At 43.3% G+C, this 16804-nt stretch overlaps 1 protein-coding gene across 2 annotated transcripts in view; it reads left to right on the plus strand.

Annotated features, from left to right (window-relative positions):
- Window positions 1-4190: 4190 nt before the first annotated feature.
- The window catches only part of LOC147436388 (putative potassium transporter 12), an 88763-nt gene continuing 76149 nt past the window's right edge, over window positions 4191-16804 (plus strand). The window contains exons 1-5 of one of the 2 annotated variants that reach the window (XM_086489297.1): window positions 4191-4640; window positions 5870-6107; window positions 6557-6805; window positions 14714-14764; window positions 14857-15117. In XM_086489297.1, the coding sequence (XP_086345423.1) occupies window positions 4395-4640; window positions 5870-6107; window positions 6557-6805; window positions 14714-14764; window positions 14857-15117 (1045 nt within the window). In that variant the 5' untranslated portion in view covers window positions 4191-4394. The remainder of the gene's footprint in view (window positions 4641-5869; window positions 6108-6556; window positions 6806-14713; window positions 14765-14856; window positions 15118-16804) is intronic. The other variant, XM_086489298.1, reaches the window with a different exon arrangement.

Here is a 16804-nt window from a genome sequence, read left to right on the forward strand (position 1 = left end):
GCCGTTGAGGGTGACCGATTGATTAAGTACACAGATGTACTTACAGCTTCCGCCCAAAGCTCAAGCGGTAGGCCTGCATGTAGCCGCATGCTTCGCGCTCGTTCCATGATTGTCCTGTTCATCCTTTCCGAAATCCCATTTTGTTGAGGTGTCCTTGGGGTTGTCCTTTGCCTCCGAATGCCATTGCTAGCACAAAAGCTTTCAAAAGCTTGGCTGCAATATTCGCCTCCATTGTCGGATCTGAGGCATTTAACCTTGGTACCTGTTTCATTCTCCACAAAGGCTTTCCACCTTTGAAATATGGAAAATACATCGGTTTATTCTTCATGACATAAACCCATGTTTTTCTAGTCGCATCGTCTATGAATGTTACATAGTACAATGAGCCACCAAGTGATGGTGTACTTGCAGGACCCCAAACATCAGAATGAACCAACTCAAGTTTTTTATTTTTTCTTTCATTTCTTGATTTTTGAAAATTTACCCTCTTTTGTTTACCATAAACACAATCTTCACAGAACTCTAAGTCCACTTCTTTCAAACCTGGTAGAAGCTTCTTTGTTTGAAGGATTTGCATTCCTTTGGCACTCATATGCCCAAGTCGGTAGTGCCACACCGCACTGTCAACTTCTGTAGTTGCTGCACAAGCTGAAGGTTGCGTGTTAACAGTACACAAGTAAAGTGTACCGACTTTTTCACCCTTGGCAACCACCAAAGATCCCTTTGAGATCTTCCACCGTTTGTTTCCAAATGCAATGTTGTGACCTTCATCGTCCAATTGTCCTGTAGAGATCAAATTTTTGCGAAGAGAAGGAACATGCCTAACATCTTTAAGCTTCCATTCATTTCCGTTAGCAGTTTTGACAGAAACTGTACCTTTGCCGACAATCTCACAAGCTTCATCATCTCCCAAGTATACATACCCAAAATTACCTTTGGTGTATTCTTGGAAATGTTGCTTGTGTGGTGTCGCATGGAATGAAGCCCCGGAATCTACTATCCAGGAATTAGACACATTGTCTAATGAGAGAATTAGAGCATCTTGCTCTACTTTACCTGCCACATTGGCCTCCAATGTTGACTTGTTGTCTTGAGACTCAGTCTCCTTCTTCTTCTTGGACCAGCAATCCTTCTTGACGTGGCCCTTCTTGCCGCAATTCCAACATTCAAGAACCGACTTTGTGCGTGACTTGCTCCGCCTTGAGCGATCACGACCCTTTTGGTTTTTGAACCTCTCCTTAAGCCTTCCTCTTGTTTCCACTGATAGTGCAGCACTTGATGATTCTCCTGTGCTTCTCCTTCGCATTTCCTCGCTTAGGAGAACACCCACAACATCATCAAGCTTAAGAGTATTTGTGCCAGAGATAGAATTACTTACAGCCATCACAAGGCTGTCCCAACTATCCGGTAGAGATGATAGTATAAGGAGAGCTCGCACTTCGTCATCGAAATTGATTTTCACTGATCGAAGTTGACTTATGTTTGTGTTAAAGTCATTTAGGTGTTCTGCAACTGAACCATTCTCTGCCATCTTTAGATTGAACAAGCGCTTCATAAGAAATACCTTATTGGATGCCGATGGTTCCTCGTAGAAGTCGTCAAGTGACTTCATCAAGTCCTCCGTGGTCTTCATCTCCGAAACATTGAAGGCCACTGTTGACGCCAAGCTTAACCGGATTGTTCCCAGTGCCTTTCGATCAAGGACAATCCATGCTTCATCTGCCATTGTTGCGGGCTTCTTCGCAAGACCGCCTAGTGGCAAATAGAGGTCCTTCTGGTAGAGATGGTCTTCAATGTGCATCTTCCAATGTTGGTAGTTTTTTCCGTTGAACTTCTCAATCTTGAGCTTCCCTTCCTCCGCCATAACTCCCGCTCAATTCAAGGAATCCTTTCCTTGAGATAATTTAGCTACGAGAAAACCTTGCTCTGATACCAGTTGTTAGGAAATAAGACGTAGCTAAATAGATAATTGAGTAGATTACTTAATGGAGAGAGACAGATTTATATACACGAGATTATAGAGTAGAGAGAGAGAGAGAGAGAGAGAGAGAGAGAGAGAGAGAGAGTACACACGATATACGTGGTTCACCCAATGTGGGCTACGTCCACGGGAAAGCAGCCACTCAATGGCTTTAGTACTTCAAAACAAGAAGTAGTTTACAAAGGGATTATACCCTTAATGGAGCTCCCGCCTTGCTTCACTCTCACCACCTCACACTCACCTTGTTGCATCAACTTCACACTATGAAATGTGTGTATAAATGGCCTCCTTTTATAGGCCAAAAGGGCTGCCCTCTCTTATGAGAGACAGCCATGTGTAGCCGCCCTTGTGCGAATAAGTCCAAATCGGACCCTCCAATCCGCCCATGTGTGGCCGCCCTTGAGAAGACAAGTCCGCTTTTGAATTCGGCCACCGACCACCGGCCATTGACTTCCGGCCACCGGTCATTGACTTCCGACCATCGGCCATTGACTACCGGCCACCGGCCAACCGACCGGTTGTTTTCCGACCACTTTCCGGCCGCCGTCCGCCCATAATATTCCGGCGAAAAAGAATATTCTGGCGGAAAAAAAGTCTCGGGGGCCTCCGTCCCCGAGGCCTTTAAAGTTGCCCCTGATTCTTGTCCGTGAAAATTTTGGTTTGCGGTGAGTGATTTTCCTTCACGCACGATGGCTTCTCCTCATAATGGGGGCCTTACAAATGTGCGCTTTTACCATAGAAAATTACAAGGGTAAATCAGGCTCCATACTTAACATGGGCTAGTTCAACCGATCAATTCCATGAATGATGGTCATTGAAATTGTGGAGTTGCACATATGCAAAAGACTTGTTCACTTTCAGGCTGCTGCACTGTTGTAGATTCCAAAAGCCCAAAAAACGAGCATTGTAGATGCTAAAGCTACCATGGCAAAGGCTGCAGTGCTACTCAAGAGCTTTCCCCTGCTTGCGAATCAATGTTAGGATTTGAAGGGCCCCCTATTCTTTCAAAAGACACGCACTGGGAAATAGTACTGTTCCCTATGGAATGGCACAATTTCATTTTGCCCTTCTAATGTGACAAATATCGCAAAATTACAAGTATATTTTTGCAATGAGGCAACGCGTTTGGTGAAGAATAAAAGAAGTTTGTGCATTTGGTGAGCAATATTGGTGAATTTCTATTACAATCATTTGTGTACATCAAAACATTCTCCAGTGCAGTTTTGGAGATACATGAAGAATGGAAAACAATTCTATCTTACACAGTACTTTTCCATTTTCAACATATAGCATGTGTGTGTTCTCTAAATTAGATGGGAAACTTAGTGTACTCCCCTTCCATTGGTAGTTACCCTATTTTACTTTCCTTCCTTATAAAAGGACCATTTGTAGACAAGACCTTCCAATGACAAACTCGTGAAAAATTTTGCCCTTCAAACAATGAAAAAAATGCCTCAAGAAGGGAAGATGTACGTCATTAGCATTGCGAATGTCTTCTCTCTCACCCGAACGGGATGAAAAGGGGGGGGTCCATCTCGGGCGAGGCGACCGTTAATCAGATAAAGACAAAAGAGCGTGGGCTAGCCTTGCACTTTTTGGCCGAACGACTTAGCTAGCCTCATCACTAATTGATACACCCCTAGGGAGGTAGGATCAATGGGCCACATTAGGAGTCGCGAGACGGGTGCAATTCGGGCCGTGCGATCACTTTTGAACTAGGTGTGAACTCGAGAGGTATGTGCACCACACTAAATTTGGTGTGAACTCGATGTGAACTAAGTGTGAGCTTGGGAGGGTTTCCACAGCACAAATTTGGTGTGAACTTAATGTGAACAAAGCGTGAACCAAGTGTAAATTTATCCAGGATACCGAAGAAGCATAGCTTAGTTGACGAGACCTTTGCGATGTAACCCCAAGGTTGAGGGTTCGAGACTCACGTGTTGCCTTCTCTTGGGTATATTCTCCTCCCCTATTCGGGAGGTGGTTCCCACGGTTGCCCCTGGAGGATGTAATGTACAACAATGTACAATTGTAAATACATGATATATGTATAGTTTTCTCCCCCCCCCCCCCCCCCCCCCCCCCCCCCCCCCCCCAACCCCCCCCCCCCCAACAGCCTCCTAATTTTTTTAAATAATAATTTTTAATCCGCGACAATGTGAACTATAAACTTAACACACACACACACAGCCTCCTAGCAAACAGCCTCATGGCCATAAGGTACACACTTGTCTCCTGACGTCCTCTCGTGTATCTGTCACTCGAATTTCTCTACAGCCGCCAAAGTCCGCTCAAGTGTTCCACTCCATCCTCCTTTTCGCTAGCCTGGACACTCGCGCTCCCTGGCTTTTCTTCCAGAAGACCACATCCGTTTCTTCCAATTCGAAGCTTGGCCTTGCTGGTCGATTTTGCCATGGACGAACGTCATCACAGTGGCTCGTCATACAGTCCTCTGCCCAGCCTTCCCGAGCTCGCTGATGAGGAGAGAGGGTCTTTTGTTAGTGGTAGCGATGGAAGGCGTTCTTCGAGTGCGAGTGATGCACCTAGATTCTCGTCAGAGGGTGAATGCAGACCAAGGCTGAGAAGGGCTGTACCCCGGATAGATTCTCTGGATGTTGAATCCGTGCTACTTGCTGGATTGCCGCATCTGCCCGCCAAGGTCTTCCTCCTCAATTTCTTTCAGTTAAACAAATGCTGTATTTGCTGCGCTGTGAATCTGGTGATCCAGGTCCACATGTGAACAATTTGTTATACATCCTGCATGCAAAAGGATAGCTTGGATGCTTGCATGCTCATGAGTAATGCAAGAGATGGTGGCAATGAGCGATGAAGCTTGAGAGGTTTTGAAATTTGCAGAGTGTTTAACCTATGTTTTGCGTATTAGGTTGCAATTCAATGTAATGGTTTGAGAAGAAATGCATGTGGCTAATGTGGTCTTGTTTCGATTGAATCATTCAGTGTTAGCTTTTCTTAGGTTACTAGCAGACTTTAGGCTTCACTAGTTTGCATCATTTTTTTGCAAGCCCTTTCTCTTCTCGATACAAGTTGAGTAATTATTCCCTTCCATTCAGGTGACCGTGGCTCTGGGCTCCCTCCATGGAGTTTGTAGAGAGTATTAATTATGATTGGGAGGAAATGATATGCTCTCAGAGATTGTGATTATAGGCAGGCCAAATGGCTGTTTAAGAGGCAATATGGTGGGAAATCTTTTGAAAGAGTATCACAAGAATTACTAAGCCAGTTTGGTTGGCCTAGAGCTTGAGTCCTATTGCCGAGTGTAGAGATACACAACATATTTACAGAGATGGCTATGGGTCAGAGCGAGCAACAGTCAGAGTTAGGGAGAGATACAAAGTCATCTGGCACACAGTGCTCAGCAACGAGGACAAGAAGTCAGGTGTGTGCGAGGTAGTGTTTGGGTAAAATCATTTTTGCAACCATACACAATTCCTTTTTATGATTCGCCACCTGTTGGAAATAGCATGCTGCCTCCGACCATTAGTACATGTTGGTGCGGTCTGGTCGCGACTCGCAGCCTGAATCATAGAGATGTGGTGTGTGAGCATGTGCATGCCTAACCCATTGTGTGTTTGCAGGACCTTCTGTGAGGATTCGTTTAAAGTGTTTTGGAGCATTTTAAAGGGATTTTCATAAAATGAAATTGAAACTACTCTTCTACCTGGTTTAAATTGAATCTTTTTGTGCAAGTGTTTTAGCTCTTATCATATTTCATAAGTCTAGATTTTTTCTGGCCTTTGAGGGAATACGAACATGTTGTGGTGTCAGCAAAATATAAAGCTCATGATTAACATTGTATAAGAGAATTCAGGGTGCATGATCTGGATAAAAAAACTGATTTGTTTGTGATGCTGTGGTTTTTGTGTACAGGAGCAGACCTTCGCATATGCAATGTACATGGTCTTCCAGACAATTGGCTTAGTATATAGTGACATGGGAACCAGTCCATTATATGTCTACAGCAGTGCCTTTAATGGATTTGAGATTGAGGGAGCCCCGGATATCTTGGGGGCTGTTTCAATAGTCATTTATACAATTACTCTTATCCCTCTCATAAAGTATGTTCTGGTTGTGCTCCGTGCAAACGACAGGGAGGATGATTTGAAAGGTCACTAGCCGGCGGAACTCCTTGAGCTATTATTGTTTGTTTTTACCACATAATTTAGTAAGTTTCAAGTTGGAAGTAAGGCTTCTTCTTTACTTTATATTGGTTTTTCGACAGAACTGTAATGAGGTCCCCTTTCTTCTGATTAGAGTGTACCTGGTATTGTAGGAATTAAGTCTTATGATTTTCCATAGGAGTGTTGAGAAGTTAAGTGGTCTATGTAGTCAGAGTGTGATTGGCTTGGCATGAATGAAAGCTCCTATGTTTGCTGATGCATTCAATCTCTTAAGATGAAAATTACATTATTGTGCAAATTTTGCAGTCATGTTCTTCATATGCCTTTAAAATGTTGGTGTTGGAGTTCGCACATGAATTATTCACTGTATATAGGGGTTTTTCAGAGTTTTTGTTCAGCTGTTTGATAGATTTTAAGCAATTTGGTATGACTGCAGGTGGCTCGTTTTCTCTTTATTCTTTAATTTGTCAGTATGCAAAGGTGAATCTTATACCGAACAGGCAACAGGCAGATGATGAGCTTTCAAACTTCAAAATTCAGCTCCCATCTCAAAGACTTGCGAGGGCTTTGAGGATGAAAGAGAGGCTGGAAAAGAATATCTATTTAAAAACTGCACTACTTGTGATGGCTCTTTTGGGCGTCAGCTTAGTCATAAGTAACGGCATACTCACTCCTTGCATTTCAGGTTTTCTCTTAATTCTCTCTCAGTGACTTTATGCAGGCAAAGTTTTTTCTTTGGAATAGAGTATGGTTCTCTTACAATGAGCATGCTGTGTGTAGACAGCTAGAAATGCCATTGAGTATGTGCACAAGTTCTGTAAGTTTGTGATATGCGTGCATGTCGATATTGAAGGTGCTGGTGTGTTTTGCTTACAAATGCTCTGTATTAATACTCCATCGTCATTTTAGATTTCAGTCCTAAGAACTGCTTGTAGAATGTTAACAAATCAGGGTGGCACTTGACTCATGTGTTATTGACGTTTGATTGGCATTTGATAATACTTTGGGCATAATCAAGGTATTTGATTATTCTTGTGGGAAGGAAGTCCCTTTTTTTTCATGGAAAAGATCCTTCTATTAGTTTTCTGAAACTGCCCATAGGGCTACCACTCCCCTATTAAGAGAGGGGAGACTCTCTCAAGCTCAACAATAGATATAGAATGGCTAATTCACAAAATGGGAGGAGGGAAGAGCCACAAAGGTGGCCGATAACGCCACTGAATGCCCTGGCCCACCCATGAAGAAAGGCCTTGGCCGCCATAGCTCTATGAAAGCCTGGCGCTGGCTCTGCATTTTCAGAGCTGCTTTGAATCGTGTCGTACGGATCTCAGAGCGTGTGTATGAGCTCCAACAAAAAAACACGTACTATCATTGCTCGAGGACCAGGTCTGCCCTCGAACACTCTAAAGTAGTGGGCCCTTGGTACAAACCACTGGCTAAGGCTACTACTGATCAGCTCCCATATGAGGTTTCTCTCCTGTGTCCAAGCTACTGCTGAGAAATCACACATCTGGCATTGCTGAGGTCGACCTGCCACGAGGTTGTCATACTCTGCCTTGAATCCAAGGGCAACCCCTGAACATGCTGACCATGCAACTGCCCCCAGGTGAGTCTATCTTTGGCAAGGGGCATGCCATCACTAGAAATATCCTGAGCCACCTCTGCTGAGCCCGAGGGCAGTCTCTAAGGCAATTCCGCTAAGTCTCTCGAAGATGTTCACACCTAGGGCAAGCTGAGGGTTGTCCACCATATGCAAGCTAGACCCCATTGCTACTAGCCATTGAAAAACGGTAATGCACAGAGCTTGGTGTCTATCATAGCTACCTGGAGTGGGAAATTGGAACAGGGAAAGAGAAACGGCAACGGGCATGAAATGCCATCCCCTGTTATAGATACTCACGTCTGGACTCTGGAACACAGAATGGGGATTCGGAATGGGAACGGGGAATGGAGACTTGAAAATGGCCATACCCCGCAACTATGGTGTCTAGCCTAGAGCCGAGTCCAGAAATTCGTGAAGAAATTGTCGGTGATCCCTTTCCAATACCAAATCTGTTGGGCCCGTGTAATGTGCAGTGGAAGTGATTGATGGTGAATGCTCAAGATGAGTGCTCAGTGTGTCCTCAGGTTCCTTGTACTTCATGAGAGAGTTCCTTTTACTTCGTGAGATGTGCAAAGACTAGAGAGAGAAGAGAGATTGCTACTGAGCGAAGGTTCCGAGAGAGAGAGAGAGAGAGAGAGAGAGAGAGAGAGAGAGAGAGAGAGAGAGGAGACTAACACTAGATGGGGTCCCAACCCCCCTCCAAGGGCCCCCCTCTCTATCGCTAGAGAGATATTTGCTTTAGATTGCATAAATGCTGATACAATGGTCCTATATGTTGAGATGCTGATGGGATCTTGCTACCGATGCTTGGATCTACAAGACTAAAGGCAGCAAATGCAAAATGTAAGGGTAACTAACGGGATCTGCTGAGATGCTGATGGAATCTTGCTGTAGATGCTTGGATCGGTGAGGCTAGAGGCTTAAAACTGAAAATGCTGGGGTAATTGACGGGACTGCAACTGCGACGAGGCTATGGGCTAATCTACTGTGGCCGATGTTGGTGATGGGCTGAAAACTGAAAACTGAAAACATTGGCTGATCTGCTATGGCTGATGTCAAGGGTGCTGATGAGGATGGTGGAAATGGGCTGAAAACTGAAGGGATGATCAGGTACTTGGGCTGATGGTGCAAAAATGCCATGGATGTTGAGGTACTGTGGGTACTTGGTACTGGTACTGAGGGTACTGACATACTTGAGAAGTGACCCTTAGGGTCATTTATATATGGGATTAAAGCTGGGTCGGGCAATGCCAATAAAAATCCCACGATTTCTAAAAATGTCACTAATTAATGAGTTAATAAACTCATTTATAAGAGGTGCTTCACATGCATATAAATACCTAGGCTGGGTACTAATGCAACCGTATGGGAACACTCCCCAATGCCTACACATAGCAGACACCGTTTATGCTCATGTGTAATTAGAGGGTATGCAACTAATCTAAAGTGCTTGGACATGCATGTCGTGTGTAAGGCTCACAAGCGTGTCAGAACACTTCCTAGGCTGTCCTAAACCCTAGAAATAGGAGTGGAACGAATGCGTGGGAAGGATCTTCTGGCTACATGGACCGCCTATTGACATGCGTCCGATGAACCACCCGACCATAGCTACCATCCAACAGCTCCCTCGTGTTGGAGCCAGCATATGAGGACGTAGGCCTGCACCCGTAAGACCAAGCGTCCCATACCACCCGGCCTCACCTCCTCGAGGTGACCTCGCGCACACCTAGTCTCATGGGCTAACCACTCCCACTCTGGCAGTGGGCGTCGATAACTACAAATGAGGCCTTGGCCTCCTTTTAAAAAAGTGACCGGCTACATTGGCCGGATTCACACTACATTTGCTTGGACACTTGACACCCATCTGATGGTGTCAATAGACTAAAACCCCTCTCCTATACGCGGGACATAACATACTTTCTCCCTTAAAAACCAGTGATGTTTTCATCAATGAAGTGGGGATACTAAGCTTTCAAAGCTCTAACCGATTCCCAAGTAGCAAGCAGCAAACGTTTCAGATTGACCCTTCCATTTGTACTGATCATAAGCACATCGATGCGAATGATAGGTACGGTGATCTAACGCAGCCTTTGGTTCTCGAGGAATATAGTGAGTTTGAATATCTTCCCATACATTTTCCTCAATAGGCTCAACAATGTCAGCTTGACCTAATTTTTCTCTAAGGCGCCTGACATGAAACACTGGATGTGCACTAACATCCGAAGGAAGAGCCAATTTTCTTTGTGATCAAGAATGGACCATAAAATCTGGTTTTCGAGGAATATACTCAGTTTGAATATCTTCCATACATTTTCCTCAATAGGCTCAACTGTGTCTGCTTGACCTAATTTTTCTTTAAGGCGCGTGACATGAAACACTGGATGTGCTCTAACATCCGAAGGAAGAGCCAATTTTCTTTGTGATCAAGAATGGACCACAAAATCTAGCTGAAATACTTTCCAGTTCGCATGGTCTTGGAATCCTTGGGTATCGTTCGATAGATCCATTGTCCCACATCTAGAGTCCTTGGAGATCTCTTTTGATTAGCATAAGTAGTAACGCGATCCCGAGCTATCCTTATACTTGCCTTAGCCGATTTGAGTATTTCTTGCATATCATACAAGAAATCACGAGCTTTGCAGTCTTTGACTTTCTCTAAGCCAAAAGAAATAGGTGATTTAGTCTTAAATCCATACATCAGCATGAATGGGCTAAATCCAGTAGCTGAATGCTTGCTACTATTATAGGCAAACTCTAATAGTGGAAGGTACCGTTCCCAATTAGATTGCTTGTGAGAGACATAAACCCTCAACATGTCTTCCAATGTTTGATTCTTTTGTCCATGCAAAAGGGTAGTGTCACAAATTGCTGACGTGTCAAGCCACTAAAGAACGGAGCCGAGGGATCTAAACCCTAAGTGAAGAAGGAGAAGCAACAGATGTACAAAATCCTGCAATTCACGTTGACTGATGACGTGGCATCCTGTACGGAATTCTGAGTCTTGCGCTGCCATGCTGACGTGGTAGACTGTACGGATCTCCGCAATTTGCGCTGACATGATGATGTGGCAGATTGTACGGATCTCCGCAATTTGCACTGACTGATGACGTGGCAGACTGTACAGGTTTTCGTGATTTACGTTGGCAGCTTTTGAGCTCCTGTTTTTGGACCAATTGTTTTTGAGTTGGAATAGTTTTCATGTGAATTGCTTTTGGGCCTAGGGCCTTTAAATATGAGGCTAGGGCTCATTCTCTTGCATGCTTCTGGATGAAGGTGCAGAGGATGGAGTACCGGCTTATACTGTGTTGATGCAATATAAAGAAATACCGAAAGCGGTGCCAAGGTTTGGGGCTAATACTCTCTGGGGTGGAATTCCGCCACCCCGTGTCGCGTGTGCTCTCTCTCTTTCAATTCAGTTGTTATTGAAGTGCTAAAGTCTGTTCAGTCTGCTCTTTTTCTATTGGCGCGTGGTGCCCGTCTTGTGACAGGTAGGGACGTACAAATAATGCCTCCACTTTTTCAAAGCATGGACCATGGCATAAAGCTCTTTTTCGTACGTTGGATAACACATTTTAGTGTCAGAAAGTTTGTTACTTTCAAACGCAAGAGGACGTTCATCTTGATACTAAATCGCACCAAGGGCATAATCACTAGCATCCGTTTCAACTACAGATGGCTTGCTAGGATCCACAATATGCAATATTGGTGCAGTAGTCACCAAGTGCTTTAATGTCTTAAAGCTCTCATCGAGACGCTCATTCGAGACAACAAGAGGATTACTTTTACGGTGAGGCCCCGAAGTCTTCGGTCCTTTCACCCCTCCTTTCAAAAGTTGCGTAAGCGGAGCAACAACATTAGATTAAACGTTGATAAATTAATGAAAAAATCATGTAAAGCCTAAAAAGGACTTTACTTGGTGTACATTCTTCAGAGTGGGCCAATTTTGCACTTTATCTAGCTTATCAGGGTCAACGCGAATTCCGTTGCGAGTAATATTACGACCCAGATAAAGAATCTCTTTCTTGGTTTTGGCATAAAGCTAAGCTACCTCGAGAACAACACGTATAGGCGCAAGATACTCTAGCTGTAAAATAAGATGTCATCGAGAAATACAACGGTGAAGTTTCTGAGAAACGGTCTCAACAGATCGTTCATTATCTACTGAAACGTAGCAGGAGCATTGGTCAAACCAAAAGGTAATAGGTCTATCTTCGTAAAGTATAACGATCCATGGAGTCGATCTATTAGGCGGGAGCAGATACTTTTTCTTGACACTTAGCTTATTTAACCCCTTTCTTCGGTTTTACTAAACCAATAGGGTTGCTTCAAAAAAGGCTGAAATTTCCAAAGTGATGACAATTGGTATTGCAAACCCATTATTTATAGAAATAATGGGTGAAAGTGAAGCTCTTGGAGAGGATTTTCTAAAAAATGAGCTCTTTGGAGTGCCTTTTTAAACAAAAGATAGGTTTCACACTTTAAATAGCCAATTTTTAAAATGTTTGGCCATAGGTTTAATTAATTAATAAAAACTTAAAGGTAACTTACCCAGCCAAGAAATTATTGTAACCTGAAGGAAGCTTCCAATGTTGGAGAGTAATCAAGGCATGTGGGTTTCAGATCTCCGCGCCAATAGCCCCTGTGTCAAGCGCTCGCAACACACTCGATAGTTGTCTCTCTTTTCCGTTCTCTCTCTGCAGCCATGCTGGCTGTTTCTCTCTCCTCCCTGTTCTCTCTCTACAACTGTGCTGGCTCTGTGTGTGTATGTGTGTGTGTGTGTGTGTGTGTGTGTGTGTGTGTGTTACACAGTGCTACACAACAATGTGCATACAATTTTTTTTGTTCCATGCATGTTTTTACACACACTATAGAGTACGCTGACTCTTTTTCTATTAATGGTTAGAGAAAAGTGACATTCTCTCTCTTCTTTGTCTTTCTCTCTGCATCAACAAGGAGACAAGGAGAATCAATAATTTTTTTGAGATTTGTGTAAAAACCAGTTTCAATGATTTGGATAACTAGGAAAATTACGCACCAAATCATTGTTTTTTAACACAATTCTACAAAATCAGAGAGATCACATCACAAGCTTATGTATCTTGACTAAAATTATTAAAATTGTGATTTTCTTCTTGAAAAATTAGTAAAAACTGTGTGAAAAATGTCACCCCTACAATTACATATGAGAAGAAGAGGATAAAGATATTCAACTTTTGTCAAAAGTTGCATTTTGAACAGTTAGCCCTAATTGACCAAGGCTTAATAGGTGTGCACAAGGTCCGACTGGTAGTCAAGCTGGCTTTGATACCTTGAAAGGAACACGTGGGATGAATCTCCCAGCTATGTGGACCGCCTATGGATATGCGTCAAACGAAGCACCTGACCATAGCCACCATCCGACAGCTCCCCCGTGCTCGGGCTAGGGCCCGAGAACATAGGCGTGCATCTGTAAGGCAGAGCGTCCCATACCACCCGGCCTCACCTCCTCGAGGTGACCTTGCACACTCCTAGCCTCACGGGCTAACCAATGGCACTCTGCCAGTTGTTATGGGCGTGTCTCGAGCTAGAAGAGAGCGAGAGGAGGCACTCACAATATACAAGAGCTTGAAACTTGATTGCAACACTTAGTCTTCATTACAAGACTTGATTAACAAACTTGATTACAAAGCTTGACTTAAAAGGCAAGACTTGATTACAAGAACAAGACTTGATAACAAGACAAGAACTAGAAGAGGACTAACCTTGCATGGGCCTCACAAATGGTGTTGAGAAGACTGAGGGGCTTCTCTCTATTTATACTAAAGCTTAAGGAGGTTAAGAATCTTCTAGGTTCTTCCTCAAGCTTAGGGAGGCTAAGAACCTTTTAGGCTCTTCCTCAAGTTTAAGGAGGTTAAGGTTCTTCCTCAAGCTTAAGGAGGTTAAGAATCTTCCAAGCTTCTAGAATTTTGTAGGACCTTCTAGATTCTTTTTCAAGCTTCTAGAACTTGTCAGATTCTTATAGCTACTTCTAGAATCTTCTTGATACTTTTAGATCCTTCTAGAATCTAATAGATGCTTCTAGAATCTTTTAGAATCTTCTAAAACCTAATGGATTCTTCTAGATTCTTCTAGATGTTTCTAGAACCTTCTAGTGATAATGCAGATGATGACAAGTGATGATGTAGCCCATCTTCTAGAACCTCCAACACTTTTCTCAATCTTTTAGAATCTTCCACACCATTCTTCTAGAATCTTCTAGTGCTTTTTTGTAGGAAACTCAAGAACATTGAGTCTCAAGCATCCATGACATTACGCCCTCCTCTAGCGACGAGTTCCAGGAGGAGTGGTTTTGCTTCTTGGTATGGCGGCAAGGCTTGATGGATGTTGATGGTACTCGCGAACTTTGGACCAATGACAAGGCTCCAACACTGAGACATGGAAGATCGGATGAATCTGCATAGACTGTGGGAAGTGGAGATGATATGTGACTGAATTCACTCGGCCAATTATCTTGAATGGTCAAAGTCTTTGATAATCTAGCTTCTGAAAAGGGCGAAATGAACGTAGATCGTGGTAGAGAAGCCACCCTCGATCCCCTCCTGAAACTGCCAGTACCTAGTGCCACATTTTTCTTTCAAGTTTATGCTTCTAGAAAAGCACTTCATTATTTGTTACTATTGTAGAAAGCACTTTATTGTTTGGTACCTGTAATACCGATTGAACAGTTTCTGCAGCTGCTTTTTCCTCTGTTCAAACCAAGACAGTTAAAAGCTCCCTTTAGATCTTGGTTATTGTAGCAGTTGGCCTCTGCTTTGTCAGATAAGTGCACCGTTTGTGCAGTTTACTGCTGTTATAGGAGTTTATTGTATCAAATATACTTGGATTTTGTTTTCTCAATCATATGTTTTTGTGGCTGTGCGTTTTTTTCTGAGGGTTGGGTCTCTTGTCTTTTTAAAAATGAAGGTATATTGGTTTGTTGTCTGATCTGACTCAAGGACTTGTTGACGACAGTGACATCTGCAGTAAGTGGCCTCAGGGTGGCAATCCCCTCTTTGTCAGAGGGTAAGCTGAGATTGCTATTCTTTGATCTTTGCTGTGTGTGCAGAGTCTTTTGTGGTTGTAATAGTCATTGTAAGACTCTTAATTTTCTGCAGATGTTGTTGTTGGAGTTGCAGTTGCTCTTTTGGTGGTGCTTTTTAGTATCCAAGGCTTTGGCACTGGCAAGGTTGCCCTTGTATTTGCACCAGTGATGTGCTTGTGGTTTGCTGCAATTGCTGCAATTGGAATATCCAACATTATCAAGTACGATTCAGCAATTTTCAAGGCCTTCAATCCAATGTATATCTACAGGTTTTTCAGAAGAAGGAGAGGAAAGGCATGGCATGCACTAGGAGGACTTGCTCTTTGCATTACAGGTAAGGCTTTCATGGTTTGGGTGACACAACAAAGCTCCTCAAGCGTTTTTGAGGTTCGTGTATCTTGATTGTAGAAGTGTGGCTGGCTCTCAAAAGGCTTGGTTTTCATGTAGAGGTATGAAAGCAGTCAGCTCATTGAACAAACGTGTCAGAGTTTTCCAAGTGATAAGAGAGTGGGTCAATCTGTAAGGAAGCTTTGGGTTTCTCTCTGCCAGTCTCGCTGAGTTTCAGAATGTTTAGGTTGATTTTTTCTGGGGGGGTATATCTACAGGGGCTCTGTGAAACCAGAGCATAAAAGACTGTGTAAGGTTTCCCACTAGTGTTTCTCTTTCTTGCTAGTTTATGATGAGTGACTCTACTCTGTTATCATGCACCCCTCTGCTGAGTCTAAGGCACATGAAATGAGCAACATATGGAAACAAGATGGACATAGCTAAGGTTTAAAATATGGAAATGACTTTTGAAGAGATGCAGATCCTTGCTACATTGACAAGAGTTAAAACTTTTGCTGCAGATCCTTGCTACATGGACGAGAGTTCAAACTTTTGCTGCTACCTCCCTTTCCTTTGCGAACCTCTGCATTACCTAGCTTCCCCCACTCCTGACAGGCAAGGGATAGCCCCAAAGGAGTCAAATGGAAGCCATAATTTTAATCAAAAAAATCTTGGCCTTAATAGTCTTGTAGACTCGTTCAAATGGGTATTAGATGCAGAAGAGGGCTATCTATTAGAAACGATGCTTGGAGATTTTAGTAGAAGTCTTGTAGACTCGTTCAATTGGGTATTAGATGTAGAAGAGGGCTATCTATTAGATCGATGCTCGGAGATTTTAGTAGAAGTCTGGAAGAAAAGCAATGAGAAACACAATGGAACAGAAACAATGAGAAACGCCTCAAGCCCGTGTAGCTCATGGTAAAAATACAAAGTCCAACACAACTACAACTACAATTAGAGGACCGAAAAACTATGTTCGATAAGAAACACCTCAAGTACACACAGTGCAAGGTAGAAATAAAATAGGTATCTCACAAGCTTACTACAACATATGTCTAGTGTGCAATACAAAACCATAGTAGCCAACACTATGCCGTGCATGTCTGTGATCGAGTGTATCTCATGTGTATGCTTTGGCGGTGTGTTACTCAAACATGATATTTTGTGTCGATGGTGCTTGGTCATGGTGAAGAGGAGTCAATGTGGAAAAAGCTGAGGCTGGGAGACCCACCTAATTCTCACGAGTGACAGAGGATTGGATTGCCTCTGCTTTGTTGTGTTTTGAAGGGGGGAAAAAGACCCTTGTGAACTCTTCATGTGGCAACTTTAACCTTGACTTGGCAGACAACAATTTTTGTAACGCATTGCAATCTGCATTGATTAGAAGTCAGCGTTTTTTCCCTCAAAGGCTAGTGGCAATGAGTATAGCAGCCATTAGCAGTGAAGTGAGGCAAGGCCGAAGTGAGGTAGGGCGCAGTGTGTTTGGGGAACTGTTAGTGTCAAACTAGCCCGCGAGCAGCTGCAGCAGTGCTGTCGTTGCAGGCCTATGCTGGAACATGTCTACATCAATTGTTAGAGTATTTGATTCTGATTGTTTTGCTCGATATAAGCAGATAACCACTAGTTGGCTAAGGGGTAGGTGAGGACCCACTGTCAGTTCATTATTAAGGTGACCTTTTTGTCACAAATTGATG

This window comes from Adiantum capillus-veneris, chromosome 18, assembly GCF_014529385.1.
Source record: "Adiantum capillus-veneris isolate H3 chromosome 18, ASM1452938v2, whole genome shotgun sequence".
Classification (NCBI taxonomy): Eukaryota; Viridiplantae; Streptophyta; class Polypodiopsida; order Polypodiales; family Pteridaceae; genus Adiantum; species Adiantum capillus-veneris.